Below are 12,127 nucleotides of genomic sequence, written 5' to 3' on the forward strand. Positions count from 1 at the left end.
CTATGTTGAGGGCCCATTTGGTGGTGGTGGTTGTTTTTGTTGTTCCTAAAGTAAGGAAAAAAGTTGCCTTTCTTAACTTGGGAGCTTATTTATTTTTCCTCTTAAAAAAAAAAATAGTTCCCCCACTAGCTTCTTTCTGCTCGTGGGCCCCCACACTGCTGCTTTTCCAGGGAGAGACATTCTGTCTGCTTTTTCCTTTGTGTTCACCATGGGCTGTCAGTCTCTGCCCCACTTTCAGTGAATATAACCAAGGGTCTGCATGTGAAACAGACTGCTTTTCAACCCAAAATGATTACCCATGCCCCCTTCCAGTACCTGGAAGCATTACATCTTCTGCAGATTTGAAGAGCTGGTACCTTCTCAGAATCCTGAATCTCTTCTCTAAAGAACTGAAACACTTAGGCAGATCTCACATCCACCTGAGGCCTTTCTGGGGGCCTCAGACCTGAAGTTGGAGGGAGGAATCTGTTCCTAGGCCTGAATTACATTCTGCTGTTCAGTGGCTAGTCTCTCGGTTCAGTTTTTTACATGCTATATGGCTTTCATTTATCAGCATCTTATGTCATGACTGAGGAAATGTCAAAAGTATTCAGTCAATGGTTACCATATATTTTGTGAGCTCCTGATGTATGTAAGCTACAATATTATGTACTTTATGGACATAGCAGGATAGAACACTCTCCGCCTGTGCAGTAGAGGGGTAGGGCTGTGTGAGATGAGTACTGTGAAAGTGGATGAGGGAGAAATTACTGATTGGGGTGATCAAGGATGGCTTCATAGATGAGGTGACATTTGAATTTAGCTTTGAATAATAGTTAGGATTTTGGGTATTTGAAGATTCGAGAAGGCATTTTTTTGTCTAGGCAGAAGAAATTACCTCAGCAAAATAATGATTTTGCAAAAGAATTACTATGTAAATATCCTATTAGTTTTTGTTCTGGGCTACATGGGTCAACCCTCAACCAAAACACATTTTGCTTTATATCCCAGTAGATGTGTTTTTCATTAATCCCCTATCTGTAGGTCATAATGCCTAAGCCTTTCTTTTGGTGGCTGGCCTGTTACAGGGATCGAACCCTGGACCTTGGTGTCATCAGCACCACACTCCAACCCACTGAGTAACTGGCCAGCCCATCCCTAAGCCTTTCATATTCTCTTTCATTGTTTTTGATTAAAGAGCAAGGACATAATTGTGCCAGAGAATTTGCCTTGTTTTCCTTGTTTTCAGTCTTTAGGTAGTCTGTCACTACAGGATTTTTAGTATATGAAAAAAAAATGAACAAGAAACATAAGAGTATAAGTTGCATTAGTAACTTACATTTCTCCTATTCTCAACAAGTAAAAGTTACAAAAGAAGTTCTGATATAGTGTTATATAGCATGGAATTTCTCCATCTTCGAATAAGAAAGTATTTGTGCCATAAATGCCACAGCATTTACAATCTTTTACATGTCTCAAAAGCAACTTTTATCAGCACCACACTAACCAACTGAACTAACTGGCCAGCTCTCTCCTCTTCTCCGCTCTCCTGTGTCTGTGTTATTACCAGTCATCTGCTTTGTTTTCATAATTGTCCATTTGTTTTTATGATTTGAATTTACTCAAATCGATAGACTTTCACGTAACCTAGCTTTGATTTCAACTTGTATTGTGTAGCACTTCACAGATCCCAATTTTAACCTTGGGGTGTTTGCCAGGATGTATCCCCTGTAGGGTGCTCTGAACTCCAAGTTTGTTCCCTCAACCCTGAGATTCAGCTGAAAGCTCTACTTAGCTTCTCAGCTTCTGTTTCAGAATCAGTAACTGCATCTTAAGGAAAGTTCCAGTCTCCTCTTCTCAGAATCTAATCCCCACAAATCCTTACTAGTTGGTAGCTCACCATTAACTTCAAAGAGTAATTGTGTATGTGTTTCTCAGTTTTGTTACACATTGAAACCCTGACCTCTAATTTCTTTCTGTGCATCATGTGAAGATAAGCTTTCCAAGTTGGCAGAATTTTCAGAGTAAGTCTATCTAGTCCAACTCCCATGCACTTATGTGCACAGCTTGATATATCTATCAGTTGAGAAAGTTAGATGAAAACCAAGTAAACGTTGGTATATTATGAATACAGTGCTATCAGAAATATTTGTGATTTAAGCCAAGAAGTACCAGAATTGTGTTTTAGGTTTTCACCAGATTGCAATGATTGATGTTGGGATTTTTGTCCTTGTATACCTGATTCTCCTAAAGTTGAGTAAATTAAGTCCTTTTCCCAGGTCCTCAGTAGGTACCCAGGGAGAGGGGATCTAATCCCAAAGCCCATACACTTTCTGCAGTCTCATGCAGCCCAGTGCTGTTGACTTGGGCATAGATCGATTCCTGGGGGTAGAGAGAAGAATCAGTGGTTGCCTCAAATATGGTAGTGTCCAGGGCCAAAAGATGAATGGTAGCATTTCTAAAATAATCTTTTCTCATTCCCAGGAACTAATAGGCACTCTGAGAACTGCTGAGCTTGGATTCCTGTTCTCTGCCCTTGGCAGCTACTTGCCCGACAAATCTGTGACTGGCTGCAAGTGGCAGTGGAACTCCTTTGGGCACCTGCCTCTGCAACTGAGGCCAGTGGCCTCAGAACATCAAGAGCTGCCCTTAATTGACAAGGAGGCATTCAACACGGGAAGGACAGTGAGATCGCAGGGTGCATCTGCTTTTCCCTGGAGAGTGCCTGCTGAGCCAACCTCCTGAAGAAAGCCCACCTCCTGAAGAAAGCCCACCTCTGTCCAGACCTTCATTCACAGCCCAATGGAGGTGGCAGCAGTCCTGTCAGGATTCCAGGTAGAGGCCAAGTGCCCTGTTTGTCTGGATGACCTGAGAGACCCCATCACCAGTGAATATGGGCACAACTTCAGTCTCTCCTGCATCAGACAATCCTGGGAGAATCTACAGGACAGTTTCCCTTGCCCTGTCTGTCGTCACCAATGCCAAGAGGGGGCCTTCAGGAGCAACACCCAGCTGGGAAGGATGATTGACATTGCCAGACTACTCCACATCACCCGGAGCAAGAGGAAGAGGAAGGAAGAGATGTCCTTGTGCGAGAAGCACAACCAGGTCCTGACCCTTTTCTGTGAGGAGGACCTAGAGGTGTTGTGTCCCCTGTGCACTCAGCCCCCTGACCACCAGGGCCACCACGTGAGACCCGTAGAGGAGGCCGCCTCTCATCACAGGAAAAGGCTCCGCAGCTCCATCGAGCCCCTGAAGAAGCAAGTGGCAGACGTTCAGAAGCTACTGGCCGCCCAAGACAGAGAACTATTAGAACTGAGAGAGAAGGTGGAAAACCAGGCACAGAAAGTGTCCTGTGAATTTGAGCACCTGACTCAGTTTCTAGAACATAATCAACGGGCAGTTTTCTCAAGGTTAGCTGAGGAAGAGAAGGACATTCAACAGAAACTCAGTGCAAACAGAACAGCATTTTCAGACCACATTGCCACTGTCAAAGGTCTGCTAACGGAGGTGGCCGAGAAGAGTGTGATGTCGGAAGTGGAGCTGCTGAGGGACATCAGGAGCATCCTGGGCAGGTGTGAAGGCCTGAAACCTCCCGCGCTCTATTCCTTCCAGTTAAAGAGGGAAGCGTGCTGTCTGCCTCCACAGAATGTGGCTCTTCGAAAGATTATACAGAGGTTTAGAGAAGAGGTGACTCTAGATCCCGAGACAGCACACCCTAATCTGCTTGTCTCCAAGGATAAGAAATGTGTGACATTCGTGAAGAAAAAGCAAAGAGTTCATCGGAATCCGAGGAGATTTACAGTGTCTCCAGTCGTCCTGGGTTCTGAGGGATTCGATTCCGGCCGGCATTACTGGGAGGTCCAAGTGGATGAGAAGCCTAAATGGACCATGGGGGTCTGTAAAGACTCCCTTTCCAGGAAGGGAAAGCGTCCCCCATCGGGACAGAACAGACGCTGGACGGTTCAGCTGCGGAATGGTGACTATGTGGCTCAAGGTGCGGTTCCAGTCACTCTGCTGCTGATGGAAAAGCCCAGAGGGATTGGTGTTTATCTGGACTATGAGCTGGGCGAGATTTCCTTCTACAATTTGAATGACAGGTCTCACATCCATCCTTTCACTGACACATTTTCTGAAGTTCTGAAGCCTTATTTCCGTGTGGGATGGGATTCAAAACCTCTTACCATCTGTGCAGTAACAGGCTGTGAAGGATGAACTGTGACATTGCTTCGTTTTCTTCCTGTAATTTATGGACAGTAGGTAGAATATTATACAACTATCAGTCCATTTAGCACAACAAAAAACTTTTAAATCTACTTCTATAGCTGGCCAGATAGCTCTGTTGGTTAGAGTTTAGCTTTATAACACCAGGTTCAAGGGTTTGGATCTCCATATGGCCAGCTGTCAAAAAATAAATAAATAAAAATAATTTTTAAATATACATACTTCTATAACTTAAACCAATGAGGAAATTTTACTCATTTTTTTTTTCCCATTTTGTTTCAAAAACAGCATATGTGGAAACTAAATACAGGGATTAGCTGTAAAGTGTTTCTGGAGTTCTAAGTCGAGAACATAAAATTGTACTTTCACAGCTCCAATAAATTTTGTGTTTATTTACATATTTTCTACACCTGTGCATTTACCCATTTCAAATTTGTATCTTAATTCTAGGTGGCAGAGAAGACATCATTGTGGGAGACAATTTTCTGAGGGTCTCCTGTTTCTGAACTTATTGGGAACAAGACACTGATTGCTCAAGACTAGTTTCAAGGATGTTTTTAGGGGGAACAGCCTTGGAAGTGAGAGATGGTACCTCCATCCAGAATAGAGTTCAGGTTTGTTTACTGTTTAGTATAATAAAGATAATGTCTCCCTCCAAGGCACAGAAGTTCAGGCAGATTTACTGCTGATTATAAAGGATTTGAGTTGTTATTTACCAGTGGTGTGTTCTAAACTATCACCTGAAATATAGAGGTTATATCTATCATGCCAAATAATTATGAAGATCAAGTGAGATGTTGCGCGCGCGTGCACGCACGCACACACACACACACACACACACACACACACACACCTGGGACATAATTGATGTAGAAAAAGATCAGTTTTTTCTTAAGTCTGTTATAAAGTTTCCTTGGTTTGACATTTTGGGGGCCTAGTAAAATTTTATATTTTTGATTTGGAACAGTGAAGCCAATAGATTGTTTCTGTTTCCCTCCCACCGTTGGAGAGATTTCTTCATGTCACCACAGACTTCAAAGAGGCTGCCACTTTTCTCTCTAGTTCTAGCATTAAGTATGTTTCTGTTCTATTCCTGGTTTACATGGATGCCTATTTCGATTGAGTGTGGCTCAGATATTATTCTTTGTTTATATTATGAAAAGAAGCACACAAGAGGGGATTGACACACATAGGCACAATTTAAAGAAGAATAAAATTCCTATGTATAAAACACAAATTAAGAAATAAAACATCACAGTCTGTGGAAAACCTCACTGTATATCACCCTCATTTCTCTCACCCTTGAGACAACTACCTTGATTTGACATTACTAATTTTCTTGAGAGTACTCAACTTGAAATGAAATGATTCTAAATAGCAAAACCAGACCATGAGAAAGTCTGAAACTCAGTAAAGGTAGATAGACAAAAAATTTTATGTTACTATAAAGATGGTGAATAAATCACTTTTAAGTGTGCTATAAAAGTTAAACGACAAAAGTATTTTAAAAAATTATAACTATGTAGTCAATAATACTTTGCATATTTCAAAATAGCAGAAAGAAAGCATTTTGAATGTTCTCACTACAAAGAAATGATAAATGTCTCAGACGATGGAGATGCCAATTACTCTAATTTTATTATTACATTTTATATACTGTATTGAAATATTACACTGTACCCCATACATATGTACCATTATTATGTATCAATTAAAAATATATAAGTCATTTTTTAAAAGAAAGCTATACCTAAATTATGCTAGTGGATACATAATACAAATAGATGCAAATTTTGACATCAATGGCATAAAATGTGTGGATAGGAGAGAGAAAGTGGAGAGTTCTTGTATGCAAGGGAAGCTAAGTTTTTATTAGCTTAAAATAGACTTTTATTTTATGTTCTTTTTCCACCACTGACACCAAAAAAAAAAAAAAAAAGATATTTTATGTTAAAGCCCTTGGTAACCACAAAGAAAATACCTATGTAAGTTACACAGAAGACAGAAGAACAAAAATCTATCACTACCAAAAAAAAAAAAAAACCCAACATAAACAGAGAAAAAGAAGGACAAGAGAACTACAATACAAACAGAAAACAGTTAACAAAATGGCAATAGTAAATCTTTCCCAATAAATAAGTTTAGCATAAATGACTGAACTCCCCAATAAAAATATATAGATTGGCTAAATGAATAAACACACACACACACACACACAGAGATTCAACTTTATGCTGTCCACAAGTAACTCACTTTAGATTCAAGGATACACATAGGCTGAATATTAAGGGATGCATAAAAATATTCCAGGCAAATGGTAACCAAAGACAAGCATAAGTGGCTATATAATGATATCAGACAAAGTAGACTTTAAGTCAAAAAATGTCTAGAGACAAAAAGTCATTACAGGGGTGCCCAGTTAGCTCAGTTGGTTAGAACACAGTGCTGATATTTGGAGAAATATTTGCAAAACAAATATCTGGTAACAAAATTGATATTTAAAATGTATAAGAAACTCATACAACTCAACAGCAAATAATAATAAACTGATTTATAGTCTGAATGGGCAAAGGACCTAACTGACTTTTTTCCAGAGAAGACATACAGTGGTCAACAGGTACATGAAAAGGTGCTCAGCATCACTAGTCATCAGGGAAATACAAATCAAAACCACAATGAGATGGTTATTATCAAAAAGACAGGGGATAAGTATTGGTGAGAGTGGGGAGAAAACCCTCGTACACTGTTGGTGGAAATGTAAATTGGTACATCCCTTATGGAAAAGAATATGGGAGGTCCTTAAAAAATTGAAAATAGACCTACCATCTGATCCATCAGTCTCTCTTCTGAGTATACACCCAAAGGAAAGGAAGTCAGTATCTCAGAGAGTTATCTAGGTTTGGATTCCCATACCAGCCAGCTGCCAAAAAAATCAAAACAGTATCTGCACTCATGTTCATTTGCAGCATTATTCACTATAGTCAGGATTTGGAAGAAACCGAGGCTTCTGTCAACAGACGGATGAAAAAGGAAATTGTGATATGTACATATGTATATGTAAATTGAGATATTATTCAGCCTTGAAAAAGAAGGAGATTCTGGGGCCGGCCCATGACTCACTTGGGGGAGCGTGGTGCTGACAACACCAAGTCAAGTGTTAAGATCCCTTTACCGATCGTCTTTAAAAAAAAAAAAAGAAGAAGAAGAAGAAGGAGATTCTGTCATTTGCAACAACATGGATGAAACAGGATGACATTACGGTAGGTGAAATAAGTGAGACAACACCAGCTATTGGAGTGAGTTGACATCAGCAGAGATAAAAAAAAGGAGGAGGACATCTGTCTCCACAGAGCCCATTCCATAGTGATGGAAGAGACATCTGCTGTGTGATAGTATTGGGGTCCTGATCACGCCTCTCAGCGTTGGACAGATCATTTGGGCAGCAAATCAACAAAGTAACCATTATTCTTTCAGAGGGAGAGAAGAAATCTAGGGTGATTTGAGGGGGGAGGGGGAGAGGAAGGGGGGATGAGGAGGGATTGGACAAGGGGCATAAAGAATAATTACAATTTGTAACAATATATATGCTAGTATTATTGATTCGATCAACATATCTCAATGTTGAAACCCCAAAATATGTATAATCAAAAAAAAAAAAAAGCGAGACAAAAAAATATTGCATGATCTCCCTTATGTGTGGAATGTAAAAAGGTCAAATACACAGAAGCAGAGAGTAGAATGGTGGTCACCAGGGGTAGAGTGGGGGAGTGAGGAAATGTTGGTCAAAGAGCCCAGAATTGCAGTTAAGTAGGCTGCGTAAATCAAAGATCTAATGTGAAGCAACGAATACTCATGTGTGACTGGAGTAATCACTTCACTATGTACATGTATATCAAAACATCATGTTCTATACCTTAAATATATACAATTTTCACTTAAAAATTAATAAAATAAATAAAAAGTAAAGTGATACATATTTAATTATTAAAGTTCTATGTCTGATAACCAAGGTCAAAGGTTCAGATCCCTGTACTGGCTAACACTCAAAAAAAAAAAGAAAGAAAAAAAGAGGGTAAAGTTCTAATGTAATACACACACACACACACACACACACACACACAAGTTCCTTTGATTTTCTTGATAGGTTTACCACGTGTAGTGGATTGAATTATGTCTCCCCAAAACTCCCTGAAGCTTGAATTGTGTCCCCCAACTTTTATGTATTAGAAACTTGGTTCCTACTGTGACTGTTAAGAGGGTGGGAAATCCTATTATGGTAATTGAAGGGTGGAGCCTTGAAGAGGTAATTAGATTGTAGGACCCTGTGGTAGTGAATAAGTTAAAAATGGTGGTCAGGGGCATGGTTCTGAGTGCTGTAAAAGAAGAGAGAAGAGAGTCAGTCTCTCTCTCTGCTTCCACCATCTTGCAATGTGAGACTCCTGGGTCATTGTTGCCACGACCAGATGGACTTTGGACTTGCCAGCCTCAGAAACTATAAGCAATAAATTTCATTTTTTTAATAAATCACCCAGTTTTGGGTATTGTGTTTATAAGCAACAGAAACAGACTAATACACCATGTATGCATATATTCACAAACAACATGCTGTATATTATTAAAAACCTGAGGCCAGTAACGGATCTTAACCTTTGACTTGGTGTTGTCACTCAGTGAGCAACCGGCCATCCCTATATGGTATCTGAACCCATGGCCTTGGTGTTATCAGCACCACACTCTCCAGAGTGAGCCACGGGCCGGCCCTATCATCTAGTTTTTATATTTTTTATTTTTCTTCTTTGTTGTTTTCTTTTCTCTATTTTTTGTTTGTTTGTTTGTTTGTTTCATTTTTTTGTTTTTCTATTTTCTAGTTTTAATTCAGTCAAACTGCATCCCCACCAACCCCCCACCACCAATTTATATGTTGAAGCCCTAACTCCCTGTGTTATTATATTTGGAGTTATGGACTTTAAGGAGGTAATTAAAGTTAAATGAGGTCATATGTATTGGTCCCTCAACTAATAGGACTGGTGTCTTCATAAGAAGAGAAAGAGGCACCAGAAATGTACATGTACAGAGGAAAGGCCATGTGAGAACACAGGGAGAAGGCAGCTGTCTACAGCCAAGGAGACAGGCCTCAGGAGAAACCAAACCTGCCAACACCTTGAACTTGAACTTCCAATCTCCAGAGGTGTGAGAAAATAAATTTCTGTTGTTTAAGCCACCCAGTCTGTAGAATTTTGTTATGGCAGCCTTAGCAGACTAATACATCCAGCTATGTATCACCTGGAAAAAGGTTAACAATATATTTTTTCAAAAAACATACTAACTATGGGCTGGCCATTTAGTTCAGTTTGTTAAAGTGCACAGCCTTATAATGTCAAGGTCAGGGTTCGGATGCCTAGACCGGCCAACCAAAAAAAAAAAAAAAACCATTAACTACAATACAGTATCCTATTGGATCCTGGAACATAAAAACAACCTTACTGAAAAATTGTGAAACCCAAATAAAACCTGTAATTAATAGTTTTATACAAGTGTTAATTTCTTCATGTTGATAAACATATCATGACTATGTAAGATTTTAACATGAGGGGAATCTAGTTAAAGGATACACAGAATTCTCTGTACTAGGGCCAGCCCGTGGCTCACTTGGGAGAGTGCAGTACTGATAACACCAAGGCCACGGGTTCGGATCCCTATATAGGGATGGCCAGTTGGCTCACTTGGGAGAGCATGGTGCTGACAACACTGTCAAGGGTTAAGATTCCCTTACCTGTCATCTTATAAAAAAAAAAATTCTCTGTACTATTCTGCAATGTTTTGTTGTTGGTTTTTTAAAGGAAGCAGGCTATATTGGAAAAGGACAAAGCTCAGGAGCTGGGTCCTGAGCCAGAGCTGCACCCATTGCATCAGCCGGGGCCTCCTTCTTGTCTTTGGTTCTCCTCCTTGAGGTGCTTGCCTCTCTAGGTCCTGTAGCAGCTCCTGGAAGTGTTGGACTGAAGCCATGTTGGGACCTAAACCTGCATGGGCTCTAAAAGATTTTAAAAGGGGCCAGCCCGTGGCTCACTCAGGAGAGTGCGGTGCTGATAATACCAAGGCCATGGGTTCGGATCCCATATAGGGATGGCCGGTTAGCTCACTGGGTGAGCGTGGTGCTGAAAACACCAAGTCAAGGGTTAAGATCCCCTTAACGGTCATCTTTAAGAAAAAAAAGAAAGAAAGAAATTTTAAAGGACAAGGTTTTTTTTTTTTCTTAGCATGCATCTCTCTGAGTTCCCTGTTTTCCCATGGTTATTTGATATTTTGAACCTTTGCTATGGGGCAAGATGACATTATTTACATGCATGTAAAGTTGTTTTCCAGTCCTCCTGAAGCTACAGACTTGCACCTGCTACCCAGACCCCGAGATAACAGGCAAGCCAAGGCTGGGAGCAGATACCAGGCAGAATCTTGGTGAGACTGCACCTGGCCCCTTGCATGTCCCTCTCCCTCTTGCTTTTAATTTCCCATATTCCACTCTCTCATCCCCTCAGTAAACCTGAGTCTTTGACATGGCTTTAGCCTGGCCATTCTCCTTCAGGTTTACTAGAGAGATGGCCTAGCCTAACCTCCTCAGGTCACTGGTATTCCTGAAAAAAAGCTGACGTCCATTTTCACCAACATTTGACTTTCGAGTGGTTTGCTTTTGTCTGGGGGCAGGTGGATTGATCTGTCAGTTTGTTACAATTTTCTGGAGCCTCAGCCGGGACCGCCTGCCCCAGCACTCCCAGCTGCTGCTTCAGCCACGCCTGGTCACCTGTGGCAGCTTGGCCCTGCGGTCCGCGATGAGCTGCCCATGGCTCTTTGTCTTCCTCCGCCAGCTGTAGCTCAGGCAGTGACTCCTGCGTGACCTCCGGGTACCATTCGCGCTCCTCGGCCTCCAGCTTCCGCAGCTGCTGCTGCGGTATCGTGAGAACTGCTTGGCCGCATCGCGCAGCCCCAGCTGGTCCTGCCGCTCTGGCCACCAGGGCCCAGGACAGCGGTGCGCACGTGGCGGCGCCCGGTAGCCGGGGATCCCGGGCCTGGGGTGACGCCGGTCCAAGCAGGATGCGCGCCTGAGCCTACCTTGAAACTTTGTATAAATCCAAAATCATCTCGCGTGATATTTCTTTTAAATAAAAAGTTTTACGAGTAAAAAGAGGCATGATGTATTTTCTCTATCTTTTTAGCTAACTGGTTATTTCTGAAGTGGGAGGAGTCAGAGGATTTGAATTTCTATATGCACAATTTATCTTATTTTACATATATGTTTTTAAACTAATACATTGTTTTTATAACATTAAGATAACCACATTTCATAAAGATAAAGATTGCATGATGGAAAAGAATGTTATTTGCACATTATTAGAGGAGAAATACGTTCAATTATAATATTCAATTATTCTAAGTACGGGGTTACCACTGTCGGAGATAAGGGCAGACATTAGTGAACGCGCCGGAAACATTTTATTCAGAATCTACTAGCAGAAGAAGAAAGCGCTAAGCTCCATTCCAATTTGCACAGAGGGCGTTTTAGAGGGACAAAGACCGAGTTGGGCGTGGGAATGAGCCAGGAGCCGGCACAGTCAGGGGAGGGCTGCCAGTTGCCCAGCTGGTGGGACCGCAGCGCCGGCAGCACCAAGGTCCAGGGTTCAGCTCTGCACCTGCCAGCCGCCCAAAACAGATCTAGTCGGGAAAGTGGAAAACTTCCAAGAGCTGTTAGTGTAAAAGCAATGAGGCTGGCTACGTCTGCTAGCTGGCCATTACGGAAGTTCAGACTGTTCCCTCCCACAAAGACTGGGAGACAGGCCCTGTCCTTCCATATGATTACTTGTCAAGGGCACGGCTTTCAGGTTCGTGAAAAAGACACTCCTGTAGGATAAACGTATGTATCTCAAAGGGACAG

General features: G+C 41.5%; 1 protein-coding gene across 5 annotated transcripts in view; it reads left to right on the forward strand.

The window, feature by feature from the left end:
* LOC134386449 (tripartite motif-containing protein 75-like) overlaps positions 1-4,726 on the forward strand; it is a 49,391-nt gene extending 44,665 nt beyond the window's left edge. For 3 of the 5 annotated variants that reach the window (XM_063108634.1, XM_063108636.1, XM_063108637.1), the window contains one exon: positions 2,464-4,439. In XM_063108634.1, coding sequence (XP_062964704.1) covers positions 2,782-4,194 — 1,413 coding nt within the window. In that variant the 5' untranslated portion in view covers positions 2,464-2,781 and the 3' untranslated portion in view covers positions 4,195-4,439. Of the gene's footprint in view, positions 1-2,463; positions 4,440-4,653 lie in introns of those variants that run through there. The other 2 variants (XM_063108635.1, XM_063108639.1) reach the window with 2 other exon arrangements.
* Positions 4,727-12,127: the final 7,401 nt, after the last annotated feature.

The sequence above is a fragment of the Cynocephalus volans genome, chromosome 9 (genome assembly GCF_027409185.1).
Source record: "Cynocephalus volans isolate mCynVol1 chromosome 9, mCynVol1.pri, whole genome shotgun sequence".
In the NCBI taxonomy this organism is placed as follows: domain Eukaryota; kingdom Metazoa; phylum Chordata; class Mammalia; order Dermoptera; family Cynocephalidae; genus Cynocephalus; species Cynocephalus volans.